The sequence below is a fragment of the Vitis riparia genome, chromosome 9, assembly GCF_004353265.1.
Source record: "Vitis riparia cultivar Riparia Gloire de Montpellier isolate 1030 chromosome 9, EGFV_Vit.rip_1.0, whole genome shotgun sequence".
Lineage (NCBI taxonomy): Eukaryota > Viridiplantae > Streptophyta > Magnoliopsida > Vitales > Vitaceae > Vitis > Vitis riparia.
Genome location: NC_048439.1, coordinates 16,801,437 through 16,820,436, shown reverse-complemented (window position 1 = coordinate 16,820,436; position 19,000 = coordinate 16,801,437). Strand labels below are relative to the sequence as shown.

At 35.0% G+C, this 19,000-nt stretch overlaps 1 protein-coding gene across 1 annotated transcript; it reads left to right on the top strand.

Annotated features, from left to right (window-relative positions):
* Window positions 1-11,608: 11,608 nt before the first annotated feature.
* On the top strand, window positions 11,609-14,667 carry LOC117921660 (probable disease resistance protein At5g63020). The gene is made up of 2 exons (XM_034839610.1): window positions 11,609-12,890; window positions 12,993-14,667. Exons 1-2 carry the CDS (start codon window positions 11,738-11,740, stop codon window positions 14,447-14,449), a joined length of 2,610 nt encoding a protein of 869 aa, XP_034695501.1. The 5' UTR covers window positions 11,609-11,737; the 3' UTR covers window positions 14,450-14,667.
* Window positions 14,668-19,000: the final 4,333 nt, after the last annotated feature.

Sequence of the window (19,000 nt, the reverse complement as noted above, 5' to 3'; positions counted from 1 at the left end):
AAAAAGCCATAAGAATAATAAGCTAAATAGCTACAAGTCTTAAAGCCTAAATGACTATAAGACTTGAAGTCTAAACAGAACAAATTAAACCTGAATAATTAAACCAAATGAATTCCTTTGGTTAGATTTAAAATTTGAAAAATAAAACCACAATGGAAGGAAAAGAATAAATTCAAATTAATTTCTTTTGTTCGGATGTTTTAATAAAATTCAATTTTAAATTCAAAAACTGAATTTAAAATTTAAAATAAAAAAATTTTCAAATTGAAAAAAGTCGTTTGACTCACGTGTATACGTGAAGGGGTTCCTTAGCGTAGGATGTGTGTGCAAACACATCACAAGGGTTTTAAACCCAAACCACCTAAATTATCTTTCAAATAGGTTTGGGTCTCCTAGGCACACGAGGCTTCCTCTTGGCTCTCCACTAGCTTATGAGGCTAAAGAAAGTGGGTTGTTATATACGCCCACTAAAAGTGCCCATCCATTTCCAATGTGGGATTGTCATTTTTTCCCTTATTTTTCACTTTAAAATACACTATCTCTCTCTCCCTCACACATACACACACATAAACACTCTACGAACACTGCATTGTTTGATAACTTTAAGAGATGGGAAGATACAAGACAAAAAGACTATTGATAACATTACTTATCTACATAGCAAAGTATGAGAAACCAAATTTCTAAATAGCCAATTTGTTGGGATTGAGCCCAGGAAAGCATGACATGATGTAATAGATTGAGATTCATTCATAAATTTATTTATTTATATTTCTTGGTTTATCTTAATTATCGCATTTGTATTAATTGGTTATTTGAGCATACATACCATACATCACTTGTATTGTACATGACTTGGGTGAATTAGGAGTTGCACAGAAAATCTAAGTTATGTGTTCCTTGTAGAGTGATGAGTTGTCCACAGTCGGTCCATGGATTTAGGCAATCCATCTGAGACTATAGTGCTCTACCTTCTAATTGAAGGGATGGGTTGTCTTGACCACTGGGATGGTTTTCCCATGGTGAGTACACTAGTGCATGTGATACGCATTAGACGGGACCTACGGTGATTCATGACGTAAGGTTATCAATTCTCATAATTCACCAAGCTACTATGCTGCATGGACTTTCAACCTTAAGAGGATATTGAGCCTATGCTAAAGTCAACAGAAGGCTTTAATCTATGGGCGAGGCCCTAAAGTGGTCATACATTCCTATGGATTGGGTCATTGTTGATGAAGGCTAGTGATAATAGGTATTCTCAATAAAAGCACCATGATGTCTCATGGATTAAGATAGTGTGTCCCCTTGGGTGATCCAAAGGACATGTGATCTAGAAAACTATGACCATAGCATTTCCTTTATTGAAAATTTGATATATGCTCCTTGGAGCTAGATTATGTCAATTGATCACATACTAAGTGGGATTTGTAACTCAAAGATTAGAGAGGTAATCTTGATTGGTGATAACACTACTTTGTTATATTACGAACACAAGTTCATGTGGATTTTTCATGTAGTGGATAGTAGGTTATGAACTCGAGCTTTGTTTGTTGTTATTTACATAAGATACTGGAGTGTAGTTGATTTTCTTCAGTGAAATGTTGAATCAACTGCAAAATTGGATTATGAGGAAGGTAGTCCTTCTATTGTTCACAATGGTCCTCATTCTGAGCTCATATACCATGATGACACGGTTTATGAGGGTTGGATTGATTTTTGGTTCACTTTTGTGCATTAAGGTGTTTTGGTAATTACACAAGGTTGCACAGGGGATAATGAATAAGTTCTCTAGATTAGGTTAATTGATAGTTGACCCTATATTTAATAAATTAGGATCTATTTTGGGCTAGATTGAGTGATCCAAGCCTTGGTGGGCTCAAGTCACTTAAGCCCAATAGGGGAACCCTATAAATACCCCTTTTGGGGCTAGGGTCTCCATGATGTTGTCTTCCACTTCTAGAGAAAATGAGAGAAAGTGAGAGCAACAAGATCTTCTTTTCCAAAGACAAAACTTTGAAGTGCAAAGATCGTGGTTCGAGTCATCAGGCGGAAGATCTTGGGTGTATGAGACTTTCAGATTCATTATTTACCATCTTCACCGAGTGAAATTCATTAATTGAGAACATCCAAATCAAAGGTAAAGTTCTTTAATGAATTTCCTCTTGATCCTAGAATGTTAATTTTTTTTCTTTCTTTACATAGGATCTAGGGGCCTAGGGTAGTTTTGCATGCATCTATACGATCTAATGTAAGAGAATGGAGAAATCCATGGTTCCCAACACAAATTACTAAACTCGCTATCTAGTCGGTTGTATTCCTCTAAAAAAGAAGGTATCAAGAATTGTATTACCTACAAATTTTGTTATCCAACTTATGTATATTTCTTGTGCAACCATGATCCTTTCAGATATCAACTTTTTTTTTTTGACAGAAGGTCCAAAATTCTTTAGGAGGCAGCTAAGTATGCAACAAAAATAAGAGGAATCTTTGTCCCATAGTTTTTAATTGAGTTATTGAATCCAGTCTCATGGACCAATGATTTTTCCACTTCTTCGTGTTTAATATAATTATGAAGTCATCATTTGTCCAAACAATGCTACATTCTATAAAGTCAAGATGTAAAAGCATTTACTAAGATAAAGAAACAATAACTATGAAGCTTTTCAAGTGCCTACTTGATTCAAAGTCTTTACCAGTCTATCTATCTATCTATCTATAACTTTATCTTTATGGCAATTGGGGGAACAAAAGGAGGTATGGGAGTGTTATTGAGCAGATGGGGTGCCAATAGTAACAAACCTAGGATTTTTTTTTTTTTTTTTTTTATTGGTGGTAGGGTATGAAGCCAACACAAATCTATATAAAAAAAAGGTTGGTGAGTAAATTTTAGTACATAAAGGTAGGTTGACCTTTATTTAATAACTCTAACACCAAAATTGATGCTTTTGAATCCCATTTAGGATTACACTTCTTTCATTTTTAAAGATTTTCAGACCACAAAATAAGAAAAGAAATATAGAATTATGAATCAAGTATTATCTATTTTGGTTCAACATGCGAAGATTTAAGAAAACAATTCATGCAATGGATCAAGTACTCTACAACTTTTCATCCTTTCATGAGGTGATCCTCAACCAAGCATAAATTTAGAAACATGGTTCTTCTTAAAGAATCTTGAGATTTGGGAGAATTTTTTTTAAAAACATAAATATTGGTTTACAAGAAATTGGTAGAAGAATAGCCATTGAGCAATGACAACAACTTCCTTATGATAAAGTGGCCCCTAGAATAAAATTTAAAACTTTTGTGAGTGAGGTTATCAGGAAAACAACAAAGATAAAGAAATTTTGTGATCAAATTACTTTATACATATTCATAAGGTTAACTATTAGAATCCTAGACTCTCAAATAGTTAGTTGTACTAGCAATTTCTTTAAATATCCAATGTTCTAATTAAAGCTATAAGATTCAAAATTGAAATAAAAAAATCTAGTGTATGATATTTGATGACACAAATGTTATAGTTACATGAGCCTGTATTTCAAAAGTCTATCTTGTCTTTCTTAAATGAACCAATCCAAGACATCATCCCAAACACTATCATCTATCTCTATAAAGGATTGAAATTATATACACCCTTAAAACAAAAAAAGTACTAAATTTAATTTAATATCTTGTTCTGAATTCTTCTCCAACTTTACTCACCTTTCAAGATCCAAAATATTATGGTTTTTTGTTATTTACAATAGAATAAAGAAATTGATTTTCTTCATATATAAAAAAATAATGGAATGAAAAATAACTACTTGGCATGTAATCTATAATATTGAAAGCCACACCACACCAAAAATAATGGAGATGGAACATAACAACTTGGGCATGGAGTTATACAGTGAAAATTGAATTTAGGATACCACATTCCTAATTTTATCCTCCTCAAATAACCTCTTCATCCAACACATGGTAATATCAAACAATACCAATCTATTTAACTATAAGGAAAAGAATATTGGATGAGAAAAAGACTTAATAGTAGTAGTAGTGCTTGGGGAGAGATTTTGTAAATGGTGACTTCCTTTGGAAGTTTGTTACGACTATTCCAATCGACTAGGGCATTTTGGTGGTGGCTACCAATGTGAAGTCAATTGGTTTAGGGCATCTTTGTCATGGATTTCATTGATAAATAAAGGGTTATGGCAACTCAATAATAGAAGAACAAGGGATTTCTCGCCACTTGGGTTATACGTGATTAACAAATATCAACTTCTTTCTACTTTAAAAGCTCAAATCTAGGATGAGTCCTAATGTTTATAGGGATAATTGGTAAGTCTTTGAAATAACGTTAGATCATATAGACACAGTTTGGGTTTGGAAAAATGGAAGGAGAGATATGTGATGATGGTTCACTAGTTAGTCTTTGGTAACTCACCGATCTATTGTCAGGTTCTAAAATGGTAAAGGGAATATTTGATGGGTATATATATAGGATAATGATGCTTCGTGGCAGTGCCAGGGTAAAATTTCATAACCATGACGCTCAGATAAGCGCCATCATATAACTTGCTGCACTCACATTAAACAATGAGGCTTCCAATAAGCGCAATTGTATCGAGCAATGACACTTATAATAAAGGCCATGGAATAAAAAAATAAAAAAATAAACAATGACATGTATAATGAATGTCATTGTATATCCCTATACAATGATACTTTATAGAGGCACCAAGGATTGAAGCACCATGATTCGTATTTTTGTAGTAGTGCATGTACCAAACAAGTGCCTCTTGGTGAAGACGAACACTACAAAGAGCTTAATTGGGATAAATATCACAAATATGGAAAAACCCAAATACCTAAAAGGAAAATGGATTCTCTGACTTACCAATAGTTGGTTTATAGGCTATTTCAAATTGAAGGTAGAATTATTTTCATTCTATTTTTAACCTATTGAATTCAAAAAGGAAGTTTGAATTATATAAAATCTTATTTATTCGATTTTTAACCCACATGTGGATGGTGAAGTTTAAATTCAAATTCTAACAGTAAAGAACAATTGCACTACAAATATTTTGAACCCTAAAGGCAAAGAAACAATAAAGTGGTTTGGGTTAAAGTAAAAAAACACTAGATGGTTTGCCAAAAATGTTAGCCATTATTTTCATCTTAAAATGTGATCCACCTAGTTTGAAATCTGCAAGAAATGCCACTAGGACCGGTTTGATCCTTTCAAGATATGACATGCTACCCTAAAAACTCCCTCTCATGGGCTCCAAATTGTTGGGTGGTTTAAGTATTCTTATGTCTACAAATTAAACCCTATGCTTAGAAAACTCCCCAGCAATATAGATCATCTGTAAAGCTCAACAAAATAATTCAAAACCTATAAAAAGTTGCACTCTCATCTAGCTTAAAAAGATCATAGAAAAATTCATTTTAATGGGTTATGCCTTTGAATTTGATCAATTACCTTCACGAGCTATTCCTTAAGCTAGATATATATATTTGAGATTTAACTTAGGCACTTGAGTTCAATCCTACCTAAAGTCATGGTAACATCATTAAATTATCAACTTAAAAAGGGAAGAATATGGATTTGAACTTTGAAGGTTAACCACAAGAAAATGCCTAATAGATGAAGAAGACTCAAAAGAGAACAAATCATGAAGCTTAAAAACATTTATATATAGATTATAAATGATAACAAAATATTTCTCACAAAATACTTCATAAAAATGCAAATAAATAATGTTTCTATTAATTTTCTTGTTACCAAACACCATAACATCCTTACAAAAGAATAAATATTTTTATGATCAATTACTTTTATGAAGGAATAAATACTCTAACAATTAGACATATTCATTTTTTTTAAAAAAAAAACATTGTTGTTAAAATTATCATACATATTTTCTAAAAATAATTGAGGAATTGATGATAAAAACTATTTATCACTACAAAATTAATAAGTAATGATAAATATGTCTATTTCATCATTAAAATTTTTCCCTCTATATGTGGGAAAAATGAAATTTAGAGGAAAACTTAATAATTAAATAATTTGTGACAAATTTTATATTATTTATAGCATATGATTCACAATTTATGAATAGTATTTATTGTGAGCAGAAAGTATATCACTAAATCTCATGTTTGTTGTGGTGGTGTTATCATTGAACGATATAAGGCTACTTTAATAGAAAAAGATTATTCCCAACCTAGGGGTATTGGTATGCCATATTTGTCAGGTTTCTAATTAAGTTTGGCATAGTTCTTGCTTGGTTCTCATTTAGCCATCAAAGACATCATTTCTTCTGAGCTTGTCGTCTAGAGCACTCAAAGAAATTCGATTTTACCGCAATTATGGAGAATGACTTACTTTATTAAAGTTCTCCACAATTTCTTGGTTTGATTCAGATTGTTTTGTCCCCACCATTATATAGTCTATATTTTTACCCACTACAATGGTTACAACAATTGATAAGAAACTTTGTCATCTAAAGAATTCACACTTAAACCAAATCTTAGTAGTTGAGTTATTACATGACATTATAAGTAATGACTTTTGGAAAAGACAATGGGATTTCACTATTTGCTTGGAGACCAAAGTCCTCAACTTGTCATATGGCATATCCCAAGACTTACCAGTCAAGGGTTTCAAATCTTTTATAAACCCTATGTTAAATTAGAAAATCATCTACTCAAACTTTGCCATTTGTCCAAAATCATTTTCCTTTCAAATTTCTCTACGGAGGATTGTATGCTCTTTTAAGTTTTGGAACCATCCATAAGTACTCCATACTTTTACGTACTAGTTTGTTGCATAAATAGATCATGTACTTACAAATACATACAAAGCAAAACAGAAAATATGAGATCCCACATGGCCTAAGTGAGAAGTTCTTGATAGTTATAAGGGTCACATCTTTGGTATTTCAAATTCATGAGGCTAGTGGGATTAGAGCGGCCAAGTGAGGAAGTTTTTGACATGTATTGGAGGCTATTGTGAAATCCATAGAAGAAAACAAAAATAGAGAATGCAAAAAACATATAAAATTTATATTGTTTTATCTAAGGCTTGTCTTCTTATGTGAAGAAAATAAATAACTTCCACTATTGTTCAAGAATATTACAATGGTGGAGCTCTCAAATCCTAAAGCCCAATCATATGATAAAAACCTTTTTGAACAAACTTTAGATGCCACCCCATTTAGACAAAATATCTTACATTTTTTTTAATTGTCTTTATTCTTCTCTATATTTTTCCTTTCACCCATTGTTCCTTTTTTTATACATTTATTTGAATAATCTCTCAATCTCTTTGTAGACATTTATTCTTCTTTCATTATCCTTAATCTTACAACTTTAAAATGCGTCTACATGGTTAAGATATTTGTTGGATCTACTTTTATACCATTTATAAAAACTCACACTCAACTGTGTAGATATTGTTGGATTTGAACCCAAAAGAGTCTTATGACTTTAAAACTTGTCTATGTAATTAAAAACTTTCTTCCCTATTCGATGTGGGATATCACAATGTAAATATTACATTCTTTTGTGTTATATTAATCCTCTCATTGCTTCTTCATTTTATTTCTATACTTAATAAAGAGTATTTTTTTCGCTAACCTTTCTATATGAGATCATATTTGAGATAGCAAATAGTAGATGGAGGTTATTTTCTAATTTTAAGATTTTATTGTGTCACTTCTAATCTAATATCCCTTGTACAGTTGTGTTTAATTTACATGTCTGACACATTTTATTTTACAAATTTGTGTTGAAAGGACACCAGTCACACTCTAAGATCATGTAAACTAGAACAGCCATTGGATGAGGACCTTTGATGAGAAGAAAAAGGGACGTCTAACAGCCCTTAACTTCTCTCTGATCACCAATCCCAAACATTGCTCCTAGGATCCCTTAATATATTACTCTTTTGATCCCCTTTTGGCTACTCTGTCTTTAGACATTTAGCTTAATATATTACCAACGCTGCCAACAATGCTCTTTAATCACCAAATGGCTGTCAGCAGTCAGATAATTGATATACTCATTCTTCCATATCTCTCTCAATTCTACTGTATCATTTTGAGCTTGAGACCTGTCCAAAGGCCTCTTAATACCTAATAATAATATGGCTCTCTTTAACTAATTCTCTTACTTTTTCCTTTTAATTCTAAAACCCTTAGAGAAACAGACATAATTCTAAAACCCTAGGCAACTTCGAAAAAAAGAAAAAAGGTGGATTAAGGGCAAAACACAAGATGGCCGTTGCATGGCATTTCCTTATTTTGTTATTGTTGTCATTATTTTATTCCTTTCAAAGCCACTAAAAACGTGATAGAGAAGTCATTTTCACACTCTGGCTCATTCCCACAGGCTTATCCGAATAAAAGAATGTATGAAACCACTAGAAACCAATACACTAATATTCCTAGTACCCACTCTCTCTCCCATTCTGACCAACCGTGGCCTGAGCGTGGTGGTGGCTCCACTCAATGCTAGCCAAAGCATGCCCATCCTCAGCCTTTGTATTAGTTCACCAGATAGATTCAACTTCTTCAGTCCTAATAATTAATCTCATGTGATGTTGACAACACAGGAAGCAGCATGACACATAGCCTCCAGACCCCTAATTATTTTCATGCTCAATGTGCAGTTGTTGGAGTAAAGCAGTTATGGTCTTGGAGTCTATACCACTTGGTCTTTTTAAAAAGACAAGTGCATGAGTTATGGTGTCCACTGCAACACCGAGTTGGCTTTTTTAGGCAAAAGAACATGGCTGGTGGTGGTGGCGAGTGGGACCTATCCACCAACAGGCTGGTGATGCATAGATCTCAGAATGGGACTCGTGGCTTAATTTGCATTTGTATTCTTGGCTATATGTATATATTGTTACCTTTATATATACATATAATTTGCAATCATTCATTTCGCTAGCCTTTCTTTACTATTTTTGTATTTTCATCCTTTGTCACCTTTGATTTAGACATTTGCTCGGTACCGCTGCTAAGCGTGACTATAGGGCCGGGATGCAAATAAATCCTTTGATTGCGGCGAGATGTAAAAGCATGGTAATAGGTTTGACGGCTATAGTCTCGACCAGTACTTTATTTCCACAACTGAAAGAGTATATAGGTGCTACTTCTTTCGGTTGTGGCTATAAGGATAGAAAATATTCTTTTGGTCGCCACTATAGGTCTTCATGTAGTTACCATAGGTGATCATTACCAGTGTTTGTGATGTCTGAGAAAGAGAGTTAATTAATATACTTCTTATACTTCATTTCTTTCTCTGGCATGAGACAAGATTTGAGGGATTATGATATGTTTGTAGGGCAGGTCAGTGCATTATTTTAATTGATTGAAACAACAAAAGTTGTTCCTGATGAGTCAAGATGGATTAATGAACTTTTGTCTTTGATCATCCACATCCCACAATAGACGACCATTATCATGAAAATGATGTGTTTGTCATAGTCATCCGGATGATTCTGCTCAGTATTCAGATTAGAATTACACCTCAAAGAAAACCTATTGATTCAGGCTCCCAATGAGAATCATTCCTTACCAAAAACTAATAAACTATACTGTAATAAAACAAGATACAGAGTATATATGCAAAAATGTTGGTAGGGAATGATAACAAGGGTGAAGCAAATGTACAAGAGAGAAGTGTAACTAGGCATGGGAATGACAATTCTACTGATGACAATAGCAAAATAAGAAATGTACTTGTGGATGTTGATATTAAGAACTTTTTCCCTTATCCGATATGAGATATCACAGTACATGTTTTGTTTGGTTCATAACATACCAAATAAGAAGACAAGTTTCTTGAGATTTTCTTATAAAAACAAAGAAAAGTAAACTGAAAATCGATTGACAACCCAGGCAAAACTTTGAAAGTCTTCATTGAATGTATGAGCAGTTTAACACAACAGCAGCCAACCTTATCCTATTCTAAAGGGTGACTTCCAGAGATGTGAATGTTTGAAGTAGCTTCTTCCAAAACCAAGACCTTTGAGAAATAGCTGCAACTATCATAGCTTTAACGAGCTGAGATCTCTCAAATTTCACTCATTCAACTATGTTTGATAAACTAAACTTTTTATTCCATTAATGCCCAATATATAGAAGCTATGTACATATTACTCATGCAATTACAAGGCGTTATAAATCAAAAGGATCTTTCCATTCAAAAAAATAATTATATAATATTAATTAAAAAAAGGATTAACTTCAAAAGGATTTGAAAGTCAAAAAAAAAAGGGAAGTTCGTGAGTAGGACCACGTGTCCTCTTTTGGCTCGGGGACAACCCTATTAAAAAAAGTAATATAATATTAATTAAAAAAATTGAATCAGTATATGAACACAGTAAATGTCATTCCAAATCAAACGAAGTCATTATACCAGAACAAGCAAATTGAGAACTGCTGGGCTCACTTGTAGGCAAGTCAGAACCATGAATAGGATTATGGTAGCAAGCACTTGTACTTGTCTAAAAGCCTAAAAATAACAGGTACAATGAGCTGCACCAATATGACCTGTTAGTACTGTCAAATTAAAGTAGAGAGAACTAATATGAAGATGATTCAGTACTGTAAAGCATCATTTGTGAAAGAAAAAAAAGAAAAAAAGAAAAATCTTAAGTAGAGCTGGAGGAAGAAATACAGAACATGCAGGTAAGGCACAACCTGATAGGTTTTTTGTTGGAATAAAACTAGCACCTTCATTTTGCATTCAATTGAAATTAATTTGTTCCTAAATACTTCTTGATGATTGAGCTAAATGGGCTTAAAGGTGCGAACCCTAATGAAGTTGAATGAGTGTGAAACCAAACAAAGTTGTATGTCCATATGTCATACCTATCTTTTATAGCCCATGGGCTCCCCTTAGCTACCGCGGGCAAAAGTTCATATAAATTTATAAATATAAGAGAAAGTGCCTCAAGAGGAGAATGGTTATTTTCAAAATTGAACACTTCTTATGCTCAAGCTATGTTGTACATGGCATTTCAACAGTCATTCAGGAACGCAGCGTCACAAAAATGGAAGTGACCCAAGTAGCAGAAGGCATGGAATTATATTTGATCTATTCAACTTTTTGCAGTGGGTGCATGCATGTTGTGCTATCCCTATTAATTTACAATATAATGGACAATCTTTTTTTTCTTGAATATTTTTATAGAAAGGGGCAGGGACTCTGACATTCTTCCCTAAAAATAACGCTGTATTGATAATAATATCAAATACTGTCCAATTCTCAAGGTATGAACCAATGAATGTGAGCTGGGCACAGATATGGCAGCTGGCTGAAGGGTTTTCCACATTGACTACTCAAATCATTCAATAATCTGCATCATGTGAACATAAGACTTTTGCAGTGTGTAACCTTGTTCAAAATATTATCCCTTTGCCAAGCAGCCTGGACTTTTCTTTAGTAAACAGCTGTGAAATAATAAAGCATCTTGGAAAGTGTCCTCCGCAATATAAATAATTTAACATCCTGACATTTAAAATGCTCATGATGTTGAACAGCGGTTGCATTTGAATACTTTATAAGCTCTTCTACCAAGATAACACTTGTTTTCTTTTTCTTTTTCTTTTTTCCAGGCAGAGCCCTGTCTTCTTTGACTACATAATTATCAGCATAAGGTCCAAAAAATTCCATATCACTGTTATACACTCCCTTTCCTTTTGTTTCTGATTTCTGAAGATCTCTTTGAACCATGGGTAACCTGTTCTCAGTCTCAATCTCGATGCAGGACTCACTTCCAGGGTGCAAGGGTGGTACAGTTTTGCGAGCAAAGTATATTTGTGAATTTGAAGAAAACATTAAGGCTTTGAAGGAGGCCTTAGAAGATCTAAAGGACTTCAGGAATGATGTGAAGAGAAAGGTTGAAATGGGTGAGGGACAACCAATGGAACAGTTGGATCAGGTGCAGAGGTGGTTCTCAAGGGCAGAAGCTATGGAATTAGAAGTCGATCAGCTGATCAGAGATGGGACTCGTGAAACACAAAAGTTTTGCCTTGGAGGTTGTTGCTCCAAGAATTGTATGTCTAGCTACAAGTTGGGGAGGAAACTGGTGAAAAAGGCCGATGATGTAGCCACTCTAAGGAGCACCAGACTTTTTGATGGGTTGGCTGATAGGTTACCTCCACCTGCAGTGGATGAAAGACCTAGCGAGCCCACTGTGGGCTTCGAATCTACTATTGATGAGGTCTGGAGCTGCTTGAGAGAAGAACATGTGCAAATTATTGGCTTGTATGGGATGGGAGGCGTTGGGAAGACCACCCTCATGACCCAAGTCAACAACGAGTTCCTTAAAACTATTCATCAATTTGACATAGTGATTTGGGTTGTGGTTTCCAGAGACCCAAATCCCGAAAAGGTTCAGGATGAAATTTGGAAGAAGGTAGGGTTTTGCGATGATATATGGAAAAGCAAAAGCCAAGATGAGAAAGCCATTAGCATATTCAGGATCCTGGGCAAGAAAAAGTTTGTTTTGTTCTTGGATGATGTGTGGGAGCGGTTTGATCTCTTAAAGGTGGGGATTCCACTGCCAAACCAACAAAATAATTCCAAGCTTGTATTTACGACACGATCTGAAGAGGTTTGTGGCCGCATGGGAGCTCACAGGCGAATAAAAGTTGAGTGTTTGGCATGGAAGCAAGCCTGGGACTTGTTTCAAAACATGGTAGGAGAAGATACCCTTAATTCTCATCCTGAAATACCTCAGCTAGCTGAAACTATTGTGAAGGAGTGTCTCGGATTGCCACTAGCACTTGTTACCACAGGTCGGACCATGGCTTGCAAGAAAGCACCTCAAGAATGGAAATTTGCAATTAAAATGTTACAAAGTTCATCCTCAAGTTTTCCAGGTATGCGAGACGAGGTGTTTTCACTTTTGAAATTCAGTTATGACAATTTACCCAGTGACACAGCTAGATCTTGCTTCTTATATTGTTCTTTATACCCAGAAGACAATGACATCTTCAAAGAAGACTTAATCGACTGTTGGATTTGTGAGGGGTTTTTAGATGAATTTGATGACAGGGATGGAGCTCGAAACCAAGGTTTTGACATTATTGGTTCCCTTATTCGCGCATGCCTCTTAGAGGAGAGTAGAGAATATTTTGTGAAAATGCATGATGTGATCCGTGATATGGCATTATGGATAGCTTGCGAATGTGGGAGAGTTAAGGACAAATTTTTGGTTCAAGCAGGTGCTGGTTTGACTGAATTACCTGAGATTGGAAAATGGAAAGGAGTTGAGAGGATGTCATTGATGAGCAACCATATCGAGAAATTAACACAAGTTCCTACATGCCCGAATCTCTTGACCTTGTTTCTCAATAATAACAGCTTGGAGGTGATCACTGATGGCTTCTTCCAACACATGCCTCGGCTTCAAGTTTTGAACCTGTCATGGAGCAGAGTAAGTGAACTACCCACTGAAATATTTAGATTGGTTTCGCTACGATATCTTGACCTCTCATGGACATGCATATCACATTTGCCAAATGAGTTTAAGAACTTGGTGAATTTGAAATATTTGAACTTGGATTATACACAACAACTTGGTATAATTCCAAGGCATGTAGTATCAAGTATGTCAAGGCTGCAAGTGCTGAAAATGTTTCACTGTGGTTTCTATGGAGTCGGTGAAGATAATGTATTGTCTGATGGGAATGAAGCCTTGGTGAACGAATTGGAGTGTTTGAACAACTTGTGTGATTTAAGTATCACCATAAGAAGTGCCTCTGCTCTCCAAAGGTGTTTATGCTCTGAAAAGATAGAGGGCTGTACCCAAGATTTATTCCTCCAGTTTTTCAATGGTTTGAACTCTCTTGACATATCATTTCTAGAAAATATGAAGCGGCTTGATACGCTTCACATCAGTGATTGTACTACTTTAGCAGATTTGAACATCAATGGGACAGATGAAGGACAGGAGATACTAACATCTGACAATTATCTTGATAACTCAAAGATCACCAGCTTGAAAAACTTTCACAGTCTCCGCTCTGTACGAATCGAAAGGTGCCTGATGTTGAAGGACCTAACATGGCTAGTTTTTGCTCCAAACCTTGTCAATCTTTGGATTGTATTTTGCCGTAACATTGAGCAAGTTATAGACAGTGGTAAATGGGTTGAAGCTGCAGAGGGAAGAAACATGAGTCCATTTGCTAAACTTGAAGACCTTATTTTAATTGATTTACCAAAATTGAAGAGCATCTATAGAAACACCCTGGCATTCCCTTGCTTGAAAGAAGTCCGAGTGCATTGTTGCCCCAAGTTGAAGAAGCTGCCACTCAATTCCAATAGTGCTAAGGGACGTGGAATGGTGATTTATGGAGAAAAGGACTGGAGTAATGAGCTGGAATGGGAGGATGAAGCCGCTCACAATGCTTTTCTTCCTTGCTTTAGATCCTGGTGATGAACAACTGCTGTGCCGAGTAATTAATAGAAAAGGCTCCTTTGAATTCCTGCAGTGATATGGTCGTTCTTCACAGTTTTACTTCAAATTTAGTGTTTTATTTTTAATTGAATTTCTTGGTTCTCCCAATTCTGATTCTTCTCAATGACAAAGGAAGAAGAAAAAGAGAGAATCCTTTAATTCCCCACTGCCTGCCATCTATTCATTCAATTTTTCATTTTTTTCCATTCCTTACATCATATGAAAAGGCCGATACATTGTTTTAGTGTTAGACAAATAAGTTTGTTACGGTTACTTTTGAAATCAAGCGTCCCCTATCATATCATTGCAAAAATATCCGACTCATTGATCAAAGGGCGGATTTGAGTGTACAGACAGGAAATTCCATGGACCAAGAACATGGTAGCTACCCCTACAATTTGGCCCCTCATATATATTCTTAAATTATTCCATAGCCATGTATATTTCCACAAGTCAAAATATATGATACCATAGGCATAATATGCATATAGGAAAGAGAAATATATGATAACAATCACACATGAAGGAAACCTTCAAGCCCAACTGAAAACAACCGGAAAATAAACCAAAATCAACACTTTGGGACCAATTTACACCCTTGTTGGATCTGCATACCTGGGGTGTGATTGTACCTTGTGGATTTGCTATGACAAAACTCTTTCCAAGGCATATTAATTGGGCCTTCTTAGATTTCTCCACGATATCCACTAAGCTATGTACTGGTTTGGGAAGGATGGAAATCTCTTCACTTCAACAGTTTAAGTTATGAAGGTTGCCATGGAGATTTGAGGTTAGCTAGTTAGCTTCATTGGTTTCTTGGATTAGTAAAGATCGTAGTCCCAAATATAATTTCTAGTTTTTCTTGGCATGTGATGTGAGTACTTTGGAACTGAAGTTTCTTTAGATTCCAAATGTGTGCTTATTTTTAAAGCATGTTACTAGTGTGTTCTTACCAATGTTTTCAGAATCGGACCGATTATTGAACCGGAAAATTTACTGGTTCACTAGTCGGATTGGTGGTTGAACCATGGTCGAACCGGTGATGTCATAAAAATATAATTTATATATTATTGTAGTTTTTTCAAAAACAAGGATGAAGAAAAACATAAAGATGTTGTAGAAGAAAAACAAACTTGAACGACAACAATTCATTAATCACCAGAAATTATAAATAAATAAAAAGCTTAATCAACAACTACCCACTATAAACATGGAAAAAAAGATTAAGCCATGAACAAAACATGCAAAAACTGAAAAACAACCAACACCTAAAAACTAGCAACAATGACTTTGAAACATTCAAAACAACTAAAAATCAACAGCCCTAAGCATGTCTTCAACACTCCTCCTTGCTTCATGAACTGCAAACACCAAGTTTTGTCCTTAGAATTTCAAATTTGCTAACTTGCAGTGGCTTGGTGAAAACATCCGCAACCTAATCTTCTGTTTTGCAATAAAGAAGAATCACATCTCCATCTTTCTGCACTTCTCTTAAGAAGAATAACTTAATATTAAAATGCTTAGTTTTCCTAAGAAACATAGGATTATGAGAGATAGTAATGGCAGCTTGGTTTTCAATAAGTATCTTCGTGCTTTCCTTTTGCTCCATGTTAAGATCATTTAAGATCTTTCTTAGCCAAATAGCTTGATTTACCGCAGTTTTGACAGCAATAAACTCTGCTTCAACTATAGATTGGGCTACAATTTCTTGTTTTTTCAAGCACCAACAGAAAAAAACCAGAACCAAAAGTGAAACAATAGCCTGAAGTACTCCTCATCTCATCAATGGAGCCTCCCCAATCACTATCTAAAAAACCAACCAGCTTGAACTCTTTGCTTCTCGTAAATTTGATGCCAAAATCACAGGTGCCTTTAACATATCTAATCACCCTCTTTGCTGCCTTGAGATGCATTTCACTTGCACAATGTATAAAATGAGACAAATTGCTTACAACGCTCAAGATGTCAGGCCTTGTTACCGTGAGATACATCAAGCAACCAATCATGATTCTGAAATATGTCTGATCAATCCTCTCAGTTCCATCATCTTTACTGAGTTTTTTTTTTTTTTGATTTATAGGAGTTCTTATCTCCTTTCATTCATCTAATTTGAACTTCTTGAGTATCTCTTTGGTGTATTTCTTCTAACAAATAAAAACTTCATGTTCACTCTGTTTGATTTCCATTCTAAGGAAAAAAGTCATCTAACTTAGATCCGTCATCTCAAAAACTTCCATCGTCTCTAGCTTAAACTTCTCCACAAGACTTGTGTGGTTCCCGGTTACAAGCAGATCATCCACATACAGTGAGATGATAAGAATGGCAACTCCATTGTGCTTGACATACAATGTTGATTCAGATAAGCTTTTAGCAAATCCTAAATTTAGTAAATGTTCATCGATTCTCCTGTACAAAGCTCTTGGAGCTTGTTTCAGACCATAAAGAGCCTTCTTGAGAAAATAAACCTTGTCTTCGTCTCCTTCTTTCACAAAGCCCTTAGGTTGCTCAACATTGATTTCTTCCTGCAAGTAACCATTTAAGAAGGCTAATTTGACATCGAGTTGATACACTGTCCAATCATTTTGAGCAGCTACAACAAGTAGCAGCCTGATGGTATCTAATCGAGCAACTGGAGCAAACGTATCTGAGTAGTCCAGGCCAAAAATTTGATTATAACCTTTCACAACAAGTCTTGCTTTGTTTTTGTTAATAGAACCATCAACATTAAGCTTAGTAGTATACACCCATTTATCTCTAATCATCTTCCTGTCTCTAGGCCTTTCAATAAGAATCCATGTTTTGTTTTTCTCTATCATTGATAGCTCCTCCTTCATTGCAATCATCTAATTCTAATTCTTCATTGCTTCTTCATAGTCTGTAGGTTCATATACAACAATATTGCATCTCTAATATACAGCATAAAGCAACCTCATGCCTCTAACTGGAATATCATCTACCATGTCATTCTGTCAATCTCTATTATTCTGTTTTACATCTTTCCAGTTCCATTTTTCATCTTCCACAAAGTGCACATCCTTTCTTATAACAATATTTCCAGTTTGTGACTGAAAAACTTTATAAGCTTTTATAACAGAGCTGTAGTCAATGAAGATGCCTAGAAGTCCTCTTTTATCCAACTTATTTCTCTTGACCTATGGAACATGAGTGAAGCACAAACAACCAAATATTTTAAGGAAGTCCAAGAATGGTTTATAGCCATACCATGCCTCTAAGGGTGTTTGATCCTTCACTACTCTTATGGGAAGCCTGTTTTGCAAGAAGACAACTGTGTGTGTTGCTTCTGCCCAGAACTGCTTAGGTAGATTCTTCTCATGTAACATACATCTTGTCATCTCCAAAATGTATCTATTCCATCTCTCACTTACTCCATTTTGTTGCGGAGTATATGGAGTGGTAAATTGATGTTGAATGCCTGTTTCCTTGCAAAATCAATTAAATGATTCAGATGCGTATTCCTTGCCATTGTCTGATTTGAGAGTTTGAACTCTGCAACCACTCTCATTTTCAAATTTGACTTTAGATTTCCAAAAGAATTGTGCTACCTCAGATTTATGCTTCAAAAAGAAAATCCAACACATCCAAGTAAAATCATCAATAAATACAACATAATAAAGACTACCTTTTAGAGAATGTGTTCTTTGAGGGCTTGCAATGTCTGAATAAATCAATTACAACTTCTTTGATGCTCTCCATGTCACCTTGGGGAATGGTTTTCTATTTTGCTTACCAAACTGACATGCTTTGCAATTTGGAATGTGATCATCAAGGTCTGGAATATTATTCGCCATCATCTTGGATTTCATTTGTAATAGCCCCTGATGATGATAGTGCCCAAACCTTTTGTGCCACACCTCTGTGATATTTTCTTTGATTGGGAAAGTGATTTGCTCATCCTCTAATGGATTTAGAGCAAAGTTTTTCCCTCTCATTTTTACCTTGAAAATATCTTAGCTAACTGCATCTTTAATCAAGCAACTTTTGTCTTCAAACATAAATTTATAGTCCTTTTCAATTAGTTGTCCAACACTTAACAAATTTTGATCTATTTCAGGGTCATAGAACACATCAGAAATGAGCTTTGTACCTGAACAACTTGAAATTACAATTGTTCCATTTCCTTCTACGGTTATGTATTGGCCATTTCCAATTCGAACCTTCGATGTGTTTGTGTTTCTTAGTTCCCTAAATAGATCTTTGTCATGTGTCACGTGGTTAGTGCAATCATTATCAATGAGCCAACTCTCACTTGATTCCATGATAGAGAAACATGTAGCCACAAACAGTTTATCCTCCTCTTGATAAGCAACTTGTGCCTCTTCACCATGTTATTGATTTTTGTTTTTGTAGATGACAACTTCATGCCCCATCTGGTTGCATTTGGTGCACTTGGCGTTAGGTCTTTTCCAACATTTGAAATGTAGATGCGATTTTCCACCACAATGCTGACATGGAGGATGAGGTTCCTTTTTGTTTCCAACTTTGCTCTTGTTGTTGTTGGTTGTATATTCT

What these genes read in the sequence shown, in the direction of transcription:
- LOC117921660 (XM_034839610.1), top strand. Translation starts at nt 11,738, where the DNA reads ATGGGTAACCTGTTCTCAGTCTCAATCTCGATGCAGGACTCACTTCCA. An exon ending in TTCATCCTCAAGTTTTCCAG is followed by an intron (nt 12,891 to 12,992) that starts GTATGCGAGACG and finishes TATACCCAGAAG; the next exon opens with ACAATGACATCTTCAAAGAA.